At 44.5% G+C, this 16,181-nt stretch overlaps 1 protein-coding gene across 2 annotated transcripts in view; it reads left to right on the top strand.

Moving 5' to 3' along the window:
• The window catches only part of kremen1 (kringle containing transmembrane protein 1), a 79,817-nt gene extending 63,855 nt beyond the window's left edge, over positions 1-15,962 (top strand). Inside the window, exons 4-9 of one of the 2 annotated variants that reach the window (XM_061730560.1) lie at positions 622-746; positions 2,704-2,857; positions 5,166-5,498; positions 11,169-11,366; positions 11,895-11,979; positions 15,036-15,962. In XM_061730560.1, coding sequence (XP_061586544.1) covers positions 622-746; positions 2,704-2,857; positions 5,166-5,498; positions 11,169-11,366; positions 11,895-11,979; positions 15,036-15,195 — 1,055 coding nt within the window. In that variant the 3' untranslated portion in view covers positions 15,196-15,962. Of the gene's footprint in view, positions 1-621; positions 747-2,703; positions 2,858-5,165; positions 5,499-11,168; positions 11,409-11,894; positions 11,980-15,035 lie in introns of both variants that reach the window. The other variant, XM_061730558.1, reaches the window with a different exon arrangement.
• The last annotated feature ends 219 nt before the right edge of the window (positions 15,963-16,181 follow it).

The following is a 16,181-nucleotide window of genomic DNA, read 5'->3' as shown; positions in this document are numbered from 1 at the left end:
TATTTTTATACCCGTTGATAGTCTTAATTTTAAACATTTTTTTAAATGTATAGATCGAACTACACATTCTTAAGTCCTTTTCGCAACAATTCTATAGTTTTACACCATTTACTGAAGTACAATGTTCTTTTGACTTTGTTCTTGCCTTTTGGTTTTTGAACGAACCGGCATTTCTCATATTTGTTTTCTTGGATATTAAACAGCTCCTGGATAAAAAAAAAAAAAAAAAAAAGAAAATTAGCAGCATTAGTCGTTCCAGCCTTTTTTACGTAGCGCTGGTTCAGGAGGTACACTTGAACTCAAGTGACCCCAGTAGTTAACAACAGCGCTGCATATCTACAGAAACCAGCGAGACTTTTCTTCATTACATGATGATATAGTTCTCACAAGATCTTCAGGTTAAATCATTATTATGTGAAGTAGACTTACTGTAACTTTGGGCTTTCACTTGCATGCTGGATACTATGTTCTGTACAAAATCACGATGGAGTCGTGATATAACATGTGATTTCTTTGGCTCCAATATATATGAGAAAAGCTACGCTGTGAGTCAGGATGAAAAAGACGGAGATGATTGTGTGTAGCTGATGTGTCTCTCCGTCCTCCCCTTGTCGTTTCCAGTGCCGGGCAACCTGGGCTGCTTCAAAGACAGCGGCGACCCGCCCACTCTCTCCGGGGCCAGCGAGACCTCCACCAAGCTCACGATCCAGAACTGCATCAGCTTCTGCAGGAAGCAGAGATACAAGGTGAGACGTGATCTGAAATGAGGAATGTGTCAGCCAAATATAAAAGCCGTAACTCGGGACATAAAACCAATAAAAAGAAAGAGAGAGACAGAACAGCGGTCCAGCCTTGGCCCTGATGCTTCGTTTCCACTTATTGGATGAAAAACATTGAGTAAAGTTGGTATATTAGATCTAAATAAGGAATCAACCATCTGTTGCAATTTCTTAAGTAAATCATCCAAATTTATGGGCCTTTCGTGACAGTTTTTACCACAATGGCCTCTTTATTCAGCCATCAAACTTTTGAAACCAGCAGATGACAAATCATCACTGTGATCAGGGCTGGCGGCTGGAAATGAGCGGTTATTAGCCCGCCGGGCAGCTCCTCCGCGATGCGTGCCTCTCATCCCTGCCGCCGCCAAACATCGCCAGGTGTTCATTTTCTGTCTCAGCAGCTCAAGCGACAGCCCCCCCCGCCCCTCTCATGGCTGTCCAGATGCTGCGGAAGAGTCACCTGCCTGCCCTCCAACCACCGCTGTCCTTGATGCACGTGGGAAGTGCCGGCGCTCCGCCGTGCATGAGCTTGATGACTCGGACAGGAGGCGTGGTTTTGTTAGAGCGTTGCAACGAGGACGGGATTCTGGGAGCGGAGGCTGCATGAATTCCTATTCCCTGACAGATGACGCAGAGCGGGACATGATGCGCCGCCACTTGTTCCCCGAACTCATTCAGGGACCGAGAAACGAACAAGGGTGTCCCTTTGAATGAAAGACAATCGCTCCTTTGAGACCGGGCGTGCCGTGTCAGCGAGGTCAAGACATGTGGAAGTTTATGCTGCTTCACTTTCCTCCTCCAACACTTTAAGGAGAAGCGTATTAAAATCTTTGAAAGACGTGTCACATCGTCTGGGGTTTTTTCCTCCAGCGTTTGTGCGCAGCTGCAAGTTTAGAGGGAGGCTTCAGGCCTTCAGGCACCAAAAATGTTGTACTTGTACCAATCATGAGGAGGAAAAAGCAAACAATTTAGCGATGGGAGGAATTAGAAGTTAGAAGTTAACTGTTTACTACACGTAAACAAAGCTTCCTGAGGCTGGCGGTGTGTTGTTTAGTTTCGGGCCCGTGTTTCTGCTTTCCCCCTCCAACGCTGCTTTTAATCAACAGAGAGACTAAATCAAACCCCGAAGCCCTTCCTCCCTCCTCAAACAGGCACATGGTGACGTTTGTTTTGATATAACGTGTACGCAGAGGTGTCAAGTAGCGAAGTACAAATACTTCGTTACCTTACTTAAGTAGAAATTTTGGTTATCTATACTTCACTGGAGTAATTATTTTTCAAACGACTTTTTACTTTTACTCCTTACATTTTCACGCAATTATCTGTACTTTTTACTCCTTACATTTTAAAAACAGCCTCGTTACTCTATTTCATTTCGGCCTTAAAAAAAAAACTATCCAGTTAAATTGTGCCGTCCGAGTGAATTTGGTTGTGGCACAGATGTTCTTGTCCAGTTTTGTTCTTACATCCGTTGCCCTCAGATTCCTGCAACTAAACTTGGATGTACATTCCAATAAAGGTTAGGATAAATGATAACATGCCTCTGAAGTTTGACTTTTTGCACCATTACAATACTTATAGGCAACTAGTCATCATATCTTCTGCTCTCTGAAACACATGTTAATGCTCAATAGTACACATATATGGTTCTTTAATATATTTGCATTATACTAAGATGCATTCATTTTCAATGGCTTTTGTCCTTAATGGCTTTTTCCCCCCTTACATTACTTTTACTTTTATACTTTAAGTAGTTTTGAAACCAGTACTTTTATACTTTTACTTGAGTAAAAAACTTGAGTTGATACTTCAACTTCTACAGGAGTATTTTTAAACTCTAGTATCTATACTTCTACCTGAGTAATGAATGTGAATACTTTTGACACTTCTGCGTGTATGACCCCCCCTCTTTCGTGTCTTGCAGCTCGCCGGCATGGAGTCGGGATACGCCTGTTTCTGCGGCAACGAGGTGGACCTGCTGGACCGGGGCGAGTCGCCCAGCATGGACTGCAACCACGCGTGCTTCGGCGACCACACGCAGCCGTGCGGAGGAGACGGCTGGGTCATCGTCTTCGACAGTGAGCGCCCGACTATTGCAGCTTTATGTCCGAGTCGACTATCTCTCTCTGAGAGGACGGTCACCATTAACGTTGGCTGCTCACTGGTTATCACAAACAAATATTCCCATAGTGAAATTGTAAAATTATTCCCACGTTGAAGGGTCTGCGACACAACTCAGAGCTTTAAAATGTGCAGTGAAGACGATGGGTGATAACCGTCCCGGCTTGACTTGAGTTTAAAACCCTTAAAACGTGAACCTTCATCTGTGTAAAGTTCAGTCAGGCTGGATTAGACCTGCAGCCCTGCACGCTGCTGTTAGCATGTTTCACTGAGCACCAGCTGGGATCTGGGTTTTGACTTCTGGCTGAAAGTCTACAGCCGCTCCTCTAAACTCACTGTGATGAGGAGCAAGTGTGGGGACGAAAGAGAACATTTAATTTACTTATTTAAGCATTCGCTCAGGTGTTGCCTGGAAATGGGGCATCAATCCATGTGAAGACATTTCATCCATGTGTGAGAAATGTTTTTACACAAATGTGCTCTAAATAATGATGTAACTTCAAAGAATTTAACTTTTTGTGTAGAACGTCGTTCCAACGGTAACCTACGGTAACCCACGGTAACCTACGGTAACCTGGCCAACAATGATCTTTCACTGGTACTAGTATTGAACCCATTGCAGGGTGGGATGTCTGACTGGTTGGATAATTGACTGGTTGGATGTTTCTCTGTCTGGTTGGATGTTTGTCTGACTGGTTGGATAATTGACTGACTGGTTGGATGTTTGACTGGTTGGATGTTTGACGGGTTGGATATTTGACTGGTTGGATGTTTGACGGACTGGTTGGATGTTTCTCTGACTGGTTGGATGTTTGACTAGTTGGATGTTTCTCTGACTGGTTGGATGTTTGACTGGTTGGATGTTTATCTGACTGGTTTGATGTTTCTCTGACTGGTTGGATGTTTGACTGGTTGGACGTTTGACTGGTTGGATGGTTCTCTGACTGGTTGGATGTTTGACTGGTTGGACGTTTGACTGGTTTGATGTTTCTCTGACTGGTTGGATGTTTGACTGACTGGTTGGATGTTTGACTGGTTGGACGTTTGACTGGTTTGATGTTTCTCTGACTGGTTGGATGTTTGACTGACTGGTTGGATGTTTATCTGACTGATTGGATGTTTGACTGGTTGGACGTTTGACTGGTTGGATGGTTCTCTGACTGGTTGGATGTTTGACTGGTTGGACGTTTATCTGACTGGTTGGATGTTTCTCTGACTGGTTGGATGTTTGACTGGTTGGACGTTTGACTGGTTGGATGTTTCTCTGACTGGTTGGATGTTTGACTGGTTGGATGTTTCTCTGACTGATTGGATGTTTGACTAGTTGGATGTTTCTCTGGCTGGTTGGATGTTTGACTAGTTGGATGTTTGACTGGTTGGACGTTTGACTGGTTGGACGTTTGACTGGTTGGATGTTTCTCTGACTGGTTGGATGTTTGACTGGTTGGATGTTTCTCTGACTGGTTGGATGTTTGACTAGTTGGACGTTTGACTGGTTGGATGTTTGACTGGTTGGACGTTTGACTGGTTGGATGTTTCTCTGACTGGTTGGATGTTTGACTAGTTGGATGTTTCTCCGACTGGTTGGATGTTTCCCTGACTGGTTGGATGTTTCTCTGACTGGTTGGATGTTTCTCTGGCTGGTTGGATGTTTCTCCGACTGGTTGGATGTTTCCCTGACTGGTTGGATGTTTCTCTGGCTGGTTGGATGTTTCTCTGACTGGTTGGATGTATCTCTCACTGCCCATCCAATGGCATCTAGTGACGGTTTCTCGTGTGTCTCCTCTGCCCCCTGAAAGTTGAATCCAAAGGAAGCTCACTCATTGTTTTTAGCAAATGAAAAATATAATGAGGACATCTGGCCAGGCTGTTACTGCATTAACTGTCTTGTGAAACACTGCGTCTGTGTAGTCAGAAGTGGTATTACTACATACAGTAGCTTTATTCAATCTTGAACTGTCTTTTGTGTTTTTTTTTTACATTTATTCAATTGAACGATCCTCTCGAAAGCCTTTAGTAAGTAAGATATATATAAATACAACAACATATGACAATACTAGCACAAGACCTGCTCTCGGTGTGGCTCAGCACCATCGTAACACTTTGATTCAGTCAGGTGAGATCAATACCAATCCTGCGTCTGTGAAATCTTATGATGGGTCCTCAAGGGCGACAAGTAACCCGCTGATTAATCAGGCAGCAGAATCTGTTCTAACACTTAAAAGCAACTCTCTCTGACCAGGTTTCTGATGCTCTTTCTTTCAGCCCGGGTGGGCGCGTGCGGTGGGAACTACAGCTCTCCGTCCGGAGTGATTTACTCGCCTGACTTCCCGGACAAATACAGCGCCGGTCGCGTGTGCTACTGGACCATTCAGGTTCCTGGGGCCTCTGCCATCCTCTTCAACTTCACCTTCTTTGACATCTCGGATCAGACCGACATGGTGGAGCTGCTGGACGGCTACACAAACCAAGTGCTGGCCCGCTTCAACTGGCGCAGCCCCCCGCGGGAGCTGGTGAACGTCACGGGCGACTTCGTCATACTCTACTTCTACTCCGACCGCACCAACCAGGCCCAGGGATTTGCACTTCTCTACCAAGGTGAGCCTACGATTTGTCCCAGGGGCCATCAGGTGCCGGCTCTAGCAGACGGTCTTAGCCGGTACCACACCCTCCAGACTCACCGAGAACCACATTTGCATGATCGGGGGGCGCGCTGGCTCTGTGGAGTTTTGCATAACAACCTTGGTTTAGCGTATCAGCGCTCGTTAGCTCTGCTGAGCCGGTCGTCACGCTGCTGGCGGCTCTTTTCTCTTCTCATTTGCTCGTCGATGTCTCACAGCTGCAGGTGATATTACATATCTAGACAGTGCTGTCTTCTGCAAGGACCTGGCTGTGTTATCAAGCTGCAGCAGGCCACCCTGCTCCTCCAGACCCTGCGCCCCCCCACCCCGCTCTACTGCTCAGCACGTTTCCATCCCACCGACATGCAAAATAGTGGCATCGCTGATTTTCTGATTCCTCTCCCTGGAAGATTTATAGCTGCAAAACCGAAATCCCTGCACACCATATCATCTCAGACTGATGTCAAAAAGAAAAACCATGTTGACATGCTACGTTTTCCTTTTAAAACTCTGAATGCGCCGAACAAGATTTAATACCTTTTGAATTAATGGGAGGATGAGCAAGGCGCACGCTGCTGACATTCAAGTTCACAGATGAATACAGGGACTCAGGTGATTCATACTCGGGTATGCCACGATTTATATTTACAAAATTCTTACTATTATTTGTGCAACCTTTAACTGTCAAGTTTTTCTTTTTCTTTAATATTTAATAACAAATGTCCAGCCGGAAAAAATAGTATTGGGTTTACAAGTTTTTGGGTTTCCACTTCCTTTTTCGAGCAGAACCTATTTGCTTTTATATTTATTAATTCTCGTCTACTTTGTTTATGATGGTACATTTATTATTTTTTTATTTATTATTGTTCTTTTTTTATTTTATTGATTCATTGTTTTGCTGTTTTATTTTCATTTTTATTCATTCGTGCTTATGTTCGAAATAAAAGAAATCAAATCAAAAATCAGCAGCCATGCAAGGTGACAGGTTCCCTGCTCCCCCTTCTGCACCTCCATTTGTATTCCTGCCTCGTCGTTCCAGCTCGCTGGCATTACAATAAAAACAATACCAGAAGGTCAGAATCATCGGACCTGTGGTTCTTGTTTTGGGTGAGGCCTCAAGCTGGAACCTGAGACGTAACACGAGAAAAGGTCACCTCCTGCAATAACAGCAAGAAACTCGACGGCGATGGCCAAACGCCGGTGAGTCTGAATACATCAGCATCTCCGTGGTGGCGGGCGCGGACTAAACGCTCTCAGATGGGGATGGCGGCGCGTTTCAGCCATGACTGGGGTTGACAGCAAATGAGGAACATGTGGGATGTGCTAGGAACATGGCAGTCAGATTGAGCGATTATGTGTAAAAGTGGAGGAAGTATCCCACGCTGCTTTAACTTCCAGCCACCGTTCATGGCATGGTGGAGCGGGCTGGGATCCGACAGCGTTTGGACGTAGTTCCGGGTGTTTACACAAAGCTGTTGAGGAAATGCAACTTTTGAGCTCAAATAATGCAAGACACCCGCATAATGCAGTCTTGTTACCTTATCAAGGTGTTCCTAATTAAGAAAATATGCCATTCTTCTAGCTGTTCATGTTTTTGGGCAACTGTGACATCACAGACCACATCAGATGACAATTATCCAGCTTTCCGGTCTGGACCCCTCTTCAGTTTCACATCAAGCTGCATTTGCTGCAGCCCCCTTTAATCTGTGCAGACGCGTTCTCAGCTGGCCCTGCGATGGACTGGCGACCTGTTCAGGTGCCCCCCCCCCGCCTTGCAGGATTAAGCAGGTGTAGAAAATGGTTGGTGGATGTTCGCAGCTCATGTGCACTCCAAACTATAGAAATGTTTTTTTAAACCTTGAACTCCACCATCCATATAACGGCTTAAATTCACAGATTTTAAACATTTGTTAAACATTTGTTGATCTGATGGAGACTCTTCTAACTCAGACAATGTCCGGCTTTATTTTTAGCCTCAAGATGTGTTGGAAATATGTTCAGGGGAATCAGAGATATACTGTATTATATATATTTTTATTTTTTTTAATTATTACATGCAACTGAAAGGGACTTATAATGGGCATATATAGCTCTAATTATATATAATAGACTTATTATAAGCAATAAAATCCTTAGTAAGACATGTTTCAGGGCAATAAAGCTTATGAACTCATTTGCAGATAATTAGTCGCAGCCAAGTGACGATGAAGCTGTTCAGCAAAGCTCTGTGCAAATTAAAGTGTGAGAGGAAAGAGTGGAGCAACGCTCATTTACTGTACATTACAACAGGATTCTTAAGTACATGATGTAATAAAAAAAAAACTTCTCTCTTTCCTCTGGAGACACATAAGTGGGCTGAAATACTCCCAAACTCGTTGTTTTATGAGTAAACCTGCACATCTGGAGCTGTAAGCTGCTTAAAGCAACAAACTTTATTTGAAAACACTTTTTAAATCTTGTATGTAGCAGAAGTAAAAAAAAAAACTCACCACCATATGCTGGCGGCACTTTCTGTCAGTCTGTTTTCAAACAAATGCTGTTAGGATTACATTTTCCCTCGAGACTGTGCTGTGTTTGGTTTTCAATGACAGGTTCGGCGTGGTTCGTCCTGGGGGGGTTGTTGCCGCGGACCTCACGATACGATACTCATTACTTGATATTGCGATATCCAAATTTTGCTCTATATTGTGACGTTATACATAGTTCACTGAAAACTGTAAAAGGCATTTTGCATCATACACATACATCAGATTATGGTGATAATTTATGGGAAAAACTGAGTCAAAACAATGTTATTCAAATGACCCATGCCGTTTTATTGCTACAAGCTGAAGTTACAACATATTTGCACATGTTTTTTATATTATTTACATAATAGGAAATTAACATAAACAATATTATTTAAGCCCATGTATACAATAAAGTCATACTGGATTTACAACCCATCTGAAACATGATTTATTATTTGAAGAAAATAAAAAAATTGAATGTTGAATCAGCTGGCAAAGTATCGCGATATATTGCATATGGATATTTTTTCCCGCCCCTAGTGCATCCTACCGCTGGTATCCTGCGGTGAGGACTAATCAGTGAAAGGGCAGATGAGTGATCTGCTTGATTACAGGCAGAGATGATCCCCTCGCCTCTCACATCACCGAGGGCTGAAACAAATAATGTCCGTGGAAACTTTCAGGTCGTAAGGGAGATCGTATTTCCGCAGTAGAACTTCAGGAACATCTTGTTCAGATTAAAATTGGTCAAAGTGGTTGAAAGTAAGTAATTATTGATAATATCACTCAGACGATGAAAAGGCTGATGTTACTGGTGAGGGGGAGAGATGTTTTATGGATTTCAAGATGGACAAGATGAATAATAGATTTGTTTGAATAACGAAACCAGCAGCTGGTTTCTTCTTCAGCTGGGTAAGAGAGGATAGTGTCTGGACAGTAACATGAAAATATTAAAGAAAAAATATTTATCAGCGCCATTCACTAGTACAAACATCATAAAGTGACTCAGTATTTATTAATGAGGTATAATGTGTTAATGAGTGCTTGAAAGGCCTGGACACGGTGATCTTTAAAACTGACTGTGTATGTTTTTATGGTGGTTTCTCTTCAGACGTGTAAACTTCAGTGAGGGGGCTATTTAAATAAGTCGCTGCAGACTGATTTTACAGAGATTCCCGCCGTTCCCTGCCTATTCATTTGAAATTTGCCACTGCTAGACAGCTCGTCTGGTGTCACAGGAAGGATGCACGGTTGCACAACAACGCTCGGAGGAGAAGAAATTCTCAGTGTGTACATTTATTGGTAAAACCGAAAGATATAGATTGTCAGATCTCATGCTGATCATCAGGTTACATTATTCTTAATTAGGAGAAGTGAAAATAAGAAAAGATTAGCTTGATCCAACTTGTGAATGGTTAATAAGGATGTCCCTATCAGGTTTTTTTGGCCCGATCTGATTCCGAGTCATTTGATTTTGAGTATCTGCTGATACCGAGTCCTGATCCGATACTTTCGTAACACGTTAAAAAGATGATCAAATGCAAAACAAACAGTTCCAGGTTGTCCCTAAAAAGCTGCAGCTTTACGTGACCTCCGATTTCGATCAAGCCTGAAACAACGTGATCGTGCCCGATTTCCGATCACATGATCGGATCGGGACATCCCTAATGATTAATGATTAGTAATGATTGCCCATCCTTCTATTAACGTCCGCTAACGTCTCCTCAACTTCCTCCAGTTCTTCCCAGGAAGCACCAAGGTGCTCCCACCGCCACGTAGACGCACAATCTTTTCACAGTGTTCTAGGTTTCCCCCGGGGCCTTAGGGGGAGGTGTCCGGGGGTTCACATCATGCCCGAACCACTTCCTATTCTGGGTGAACGGCTGAGCTTCTCATCCGATCTCGAACGAAGAATCCAGCAGTCTTGTGGAGGAAACTCATTCCTCCAACAATTCCCTTCTCTCCGTCACTCCACACAGCTTGTGACAGTTAAGGCAAAAACAGTGATGCACCAGAGAGCCTCGCCGTGTGGCTCACTGTTGCTGCAGATGCCTGTTAAAGCCCCACCTCCATCCTTCCTTCAAGACCCCAACGGTACCCAAACTCCTCCGCTCCGCTCACTGAAGCTCCAGGTAGAGGATTCTGTCGTCAAGCTGAGGACCATCGTCCCAGACTCTCCTCAACGCCGTGTCACACGGCTGCGAACCGACCCAGAGGGGAAGAACAGGGCTAGAGTCCAGCAGGACTTCACCATCCCCAGAGGAGGAGGTGTAATCCTCTGGTGGATGTTGAAACCAGCTTGTCGTACGCTTGTTTGTGGATCAGCTCGGCTGCAGCATCTCCCCACATAACTGGACAAAAATGTAGTTCTACTTCTTGTTTTTATTCTAATTGCAAGATATGATGTTTACAACAAAAATGATGATCTACATTTGCTTATAAAGTTGGAATGATTCGTTTTTTAGGAAATATTCCTCCTTTTATTTGCAGTGATTTCCTGAGAAGGTGAAACCAAATGTTCAGATGAATCTATAAATGCTCCTTTAATTGTCGATCTGCGGCTCTAGAGCCCTAGTGCCGCCCTAGTTGCTCCTGGAGCTTTTTCAAAAATGTTTGACCTTTTTTTTTCCTTTTTTTTTTTTTTTTTTTTCCTTTTTTGCTTTATTCTTATTTTTTCCTTTCCTTTTTAATTTCGACATTTCGGCTTTTTTCTCGAAATTTTGACTTTTTCCTCGACATTTTGACATTTTGACTTTTTTCTCAACATTTCGACTTTTTTCCTCTGTATTTTGACTTTTTTCTAGACATTTCGAGTTTTTTCTCAACATTTCGACCTTTTTCTCAAGATTGTACTTCAACATTAATCTTGACATTTCGATGTTTTTCTCGACATTTCGACTTTTTTCTCGATATTTCGACTTTTATCTCGAAGTGCATAATGAAAAATATATTATATTATAACTAATATAGATACATGCAGCATGTTTTGCCTTCATTCTAAGGCTTATACAAGACTTTTCATTTTTTGCGGCTCCAGACATATTTGTTTTTTGTGTTTTTGGTCCAATATGGCTCTTTCAACATTTTGGGTTGCCGACCCCTGTACTAGAGATTGACGAGTCGTGTCATTCCTGCAGCGCTTCGAGGCCACGACGCCAGGACGGCAGAGGCCGACAGCGAGGACCGGGACGACGGGGACGACGTCTCCAGTACGGCGGGGCCACAGCTGGCCAGCGGCGTCACGGCGAGGTCCAACAGCACATCCAACGGACGCTCGTCCCAGATCCTCTACGTGATCACGTCCAGCCCCGGTAAACCGGAGCACAACATGCCAGGTCAGTGGGCTGGACGCGGCGGGACCACCGGCCACAGGGCTAGTATGTTAACACCCATAATTCCTTGCTTGCACCGCACCTGCCTGCACATCTGCTGGGGGGCTGAGGGAGGTTTCTCTGCTCCGACTCCCCCGTAGCATGACCTGATTCCTCTGAAATGATTCAAATCCTCTCGTTCTGCCGAGATGCTTCTCAAAGCCCAACGTGAATCATCATTCTTGGAAGTTATGCTGCATGACTCTCACACCCCCTCCCCTCTGCTGATCACAAACAGCAAATTCCTCCGAGTTTCCAGGGTGGACTGACACGTGCTGTGCTTTGCTATTTCCTGCTAATGTTCGTCCCACGTGTCTCTAGACTGAACAGATGTGCTCCGATAACGTGTCCCCACACTTCCACTGGCTGAGTGCTGCAGACAGGTGTCCCAGCGGGGCTTCGCCGGCTCTCTGCTCACTAATCCCTTCAGTCTGCTTCGGTGTGTTTCCACCGTGGTGACGGGATGTCTGACGTCTTGTTGCCTCTCCGCAGTGTGGACCATCTACGCCCTCGCCGCCCTCCTCATACTGACCGTCATAGCCATGGTGGCCAAGCTGCTGCTGCACATCACCGTCAAGTGAGTACAAGGAGTTTGCAGTAAAGCTGCTTTCATCAACGAAAATTATGACTAAATATCGTCGTCAGCGAACCTTTATCACCTGAGGAAAACAAGACAAGACGCAACGAAAATAATAGTCATGTGACGATAACGATAATTAAAAATGTAATGCAGTATCGTAGACGAATAAAAACGAGACTAAAATGTAGATTACTAAATTAAAACTGCTAAAATGTGTCTTCATTTTCGTTGACCAAAACGAGACGAAATGTTCTAACAAAGATCTGGTTTAGTTCTGCTGCTGGGTGACACCACGTCCTCAATCCCAGTCGTGGCCCGCGGGGAATCAGATAATAATAATAATAATAAATTGTATTTATAGAGCGCATTTTCACCTGAAGAACAAGTCTCAAAGCGCTTACAATAAAGATTAGAAAAAAAGAAGAATAGAAAAAAAAATAAAATCCAGATTCTGGATCCAGATCCAGAAGATGCAGCTGCAGATTAGAGGCTGATGCCGTTAACGCAGAGTTCTAGGTTCACGTCAATTAAAAAGTTAAGTGGAGAAAGAGATTGATGGCCGGCCACACAGGGATCTTCTCTGGGGCTGGGAGAAGAAGAAGAAGAGAACATCTTTGGATACACTAAATATACGTGGAAAAGAAAACGAATGTGTCGTTGAAAAAGAAAAGGATGTGGAGAAATGCGGAAAAATAAATATGTTGTAAACTCAAATTAGAATCTTCTGTATCTGGAATGAATGTATTCTTGAGTCTATAAGGTAACAATAATATAATAATAAGATAACCTGGTTTGAATTGTAAAATGGGTTTGGCTAAATACAATCTTTAACTAAAACTAGACTAAAATGGTCCTGGACAATTCTGACAAAAATAGGACTAAAATGCTCAGACTTTAAGTCGACTGAAACTTGACACGACTAAAAGGAGAATGAACGTGACTAAAACTAATAAAAACTAAAATGATAGCATGACCCAAAGATTAGACTAAAACTAAAATTGAAACAGGCTGACAAAAACAACACTAGTTTGGAAGTGTGTGCGTCAAACGTTAGACCTTACCTGCAATTACTGGGACAGATTTTTTATGTATGACTCGGGTCAGACTGGCGATACTGGCGGGGGGAGAATAAGACATTGACAGGACCCCTTCCCTTTTCATCTTAATATTGGGTGCAGTGCGATGGCCAAGTAGTTTCCTGCAGAGCAAACTGCACGGACCGTTCAGCCGTGCTCGCTGAGATGCCAAACTGTTGAGAGAAAACACTCAGAGACCCGTGAACCGTGCAGGACGAGCTGAACGGCTCGTCGCCTCACAGCAAGGTGACAAATAACTCCACCCATTTAGCGCCGTAATGGTTTCTATTCTTCCCTGGTGCCACTGTGGCGTTTCACAAGTGCAATGGCAGGATTCATGTGACTCACGAGGGAGGGGTTCAGGGGGCGAAGGACATCATTTTCACATCACGGGTCAGGCAGCACGGAGCCCAGACCTGAACCTGCAAGCTGTTTGTCTTCGCCCGGCTCTCTCATCAATATGAGGTTTAATGGTTGCACCGAAGGGCAACGTCTGGCAGCTAGGAATGGGCGATATTTTACCGTTCATGATATATCGTCAAAAGAATTCCCCACGGTAAGAATTTGTCATCTTGCGGTAAAAACTATAAATTCCCGTTGATGACGTTTTTGTGTAAAACTGATTTATGGTTCTGCGTTAAATCAACGCACAATATACGTTTGCGTGAAGGAAGGAAGGAAGGAAGGAAGGAAGGAAGGAAGGAAGGAAGGAAGAAAGAAAGAAAGAAAGAAAGAAAGAAAGAAAGAAAGAAAGAAAGAAAGAAAGAAAGAAAGAAAGAAAGAAAGAAAGAAAGAAAGAAAGAAAGAAAGAAAGAAAGAAAGAAAGAAAGAAAGAAAGAAAGAAAGAAAGAAAGAAAGAAAGAAAGAAAGAAAGAAAGAAAGAAAGAAAGAAAGAAAGAAAGAAAGAAGTATAAATTCCCATATGATGACGTTTTTATGTAACAAACATGGCGAAAGGCGGATCTGAGAGGGAGGAGCTTGAGTCATTCCAGTTTTGCAGTACAGGTGGATTTGTTTAATTGGTTTTTATTAATTCAATTTAATTGGTTTAGTTTAGTAGCATTTAGTATTCTTTTAGAGCAGTGTTTTCGGGGCTCCAAAGACTGAATGTGGTGATAGATTTATAGTTACAAAGGTGGAGTTGAATTGGTATTTTCTTTATCGTCATTTTTATCGTTATCGGGATGAATGCCAGAAATTATCGTGATACATTTTTTAGTCCATACCGCCCATCCCTACTGGCAGCAGAAAGAAACATCTTTTCAGCCTGGTTTTAAAAACAAAAAGTTAAAAATTACTTTTTTTAAAAACTCTTTTCATCTTCAAAGCTAGATTTCATGAAAATCCTGCTGTTCGGGGGGTGAATTCCCTCTAAAATGACACAAAGCCAAAGATGTACGTATAATTGTGGGTGTGGCCTCTTGATTGACAGCTTGTTGGACCTCGCTAAGATCGGATCAGTGTCATTGGAGACAGAAACACGGCCCGTTGCCGTGTTTACTGTACTGAGAGACTGGAGAGACCGGTTTGTTGTTCGGGCGGCGACATCTGAAACGATGACGTTTGGACAGATTTACATAGAATTAATATATGACATAAAAATAATATTTAAGCTCCGAGGCTGCGTCTCTAAGACGGTTCAGCGTCTTGCTCGGTTGCTCTCTTTGTTGTCCCTTCTGCCATTAATTTCCTGAGTGTCTTCGCTGCTGTGAAGCAGAGAGCCGTTGTCACAACACATGACCGGGTTGGGAGTCTGACGTGACTGAAGTCTTGTTTTTGCTGAGAGGAGGGACGGGAGGCTGCAAGCGCTTGACAACACTCGCTAAAAATGATCAAACCGTCCTTCAGAAGAATCTGAAACTGATGTCTCAACAAGAGAAAAATGTCCCTGTGCTGCATTAGGTGTAATTATTACCACATTAGGATCATTTCATCTGCCTAACTTGTTCCATGTTGCCCCCCCCCCCCCCCTCCCAGGTCCCCGAGCATCCCGACCATCAGCGGCTCCGACAGCTGCAGCCAGAGCACGGCGTCCTCCGAGCCCTGGATCATCCTGTACCGACCCTCCACCATCTCCCTCTTCAAAAAGAAGCTAAAGAACCACCACGGAGACCTCAGCCCCCTGGTGGGCAACTAGCGCCCTGCTCCGCTCAGCCGCAAGCCCAACGCAAACTCCACCTACATCCACCCTGCTCCAGGGCCGTCAGATGCCGAGGCCTCAGGCCTCCAAACCTCCGCGCGGCGCCACGCTACCAAGCCAACCACTGACTGAGAGACTGCAGCTAAACGGCCCTCGGGCCCGATGCAGCCCTGCCCTGCCCTGCCGTCCTGCTCGGCACCAGAGGCGGGTCAGACAGGACCGCCAGGGCCCGCAGCGAGGGGGGGGGGGGCACCAAAGACTGGACGGAGGATTAACTGCAACATTAAACAGGGATGCTTCTAACATGCAGGAGGCCTTTTCCATCAGCCGCCGCCGTCACTCCTGCATCCTCACCGCTGACGGCAGCAGCGGCGTCTCCATCGGTACCAAGGAGACGATGGAGAACTCACACGCATGTTGTAACCTTTAACCTTCTACTGCCTCACGTGGGACGAACGGTTGCAGTCAGAGTCCAGAACTGCTCCCGCCCAAAGACTTTAAAACTTTGTATCCAAAGTCATGATTTCTCTTTTTATTTTATTTTTATATATATGTGCTTTATGTGCTTTCTGAGGACGGAGGGGGGAGGGGGGGCAGGACGTGGAGCCGTCATGCCGAACGTAGATACGGCAGCACTTTGGGGGATGAGTCACTCGCTGGATAATGAAAAGATCAGAGAAGAGGAGAGCTCGCTCGCCCACTCGGCATTCAAACATTAAGGTGGAGAGAGAAGAAGTTGCCTCGCTCAGTCAGAGCAGGGGTGGGGGGGTGGGGGGTTGGGGGGGGGGCTCTGCAGACAAACTGCCGCTTAACGAGGCTTTGGGAGATCTGAGGGCTCTCTCTGCTCGGTGGTGGGTGGGATTCACTCCGGTTTGATGGCGTTCAAGTGCCTTAGGGATCTCCTCTCCCTCGCCTCAGACTCCTCTCGTCCGCTTCTTTTATAACGTCAGGCTACGCGCAAATGTCTGAACCGGCGCAGATAT

Source organism: Cololabis saira, chromosome 9, assembly GCF_033807715.1.
Source record: "Cololabis saira isolate AMF1-May2022 chromosome 9, fColSai1.1, whole genome shotgun sequence".
Lineage (NCBI taxonomy): Eukaryota > Metazoa > Chordata > Actinopteri > Beloniformes > Belonidae > Cololabis > Cololabis saira.
The sequence above is the reverse complement of the archived record's forward strand: the minus strand, read 5'-3'. Positions and strand labels throughout refer to the sequence as shown.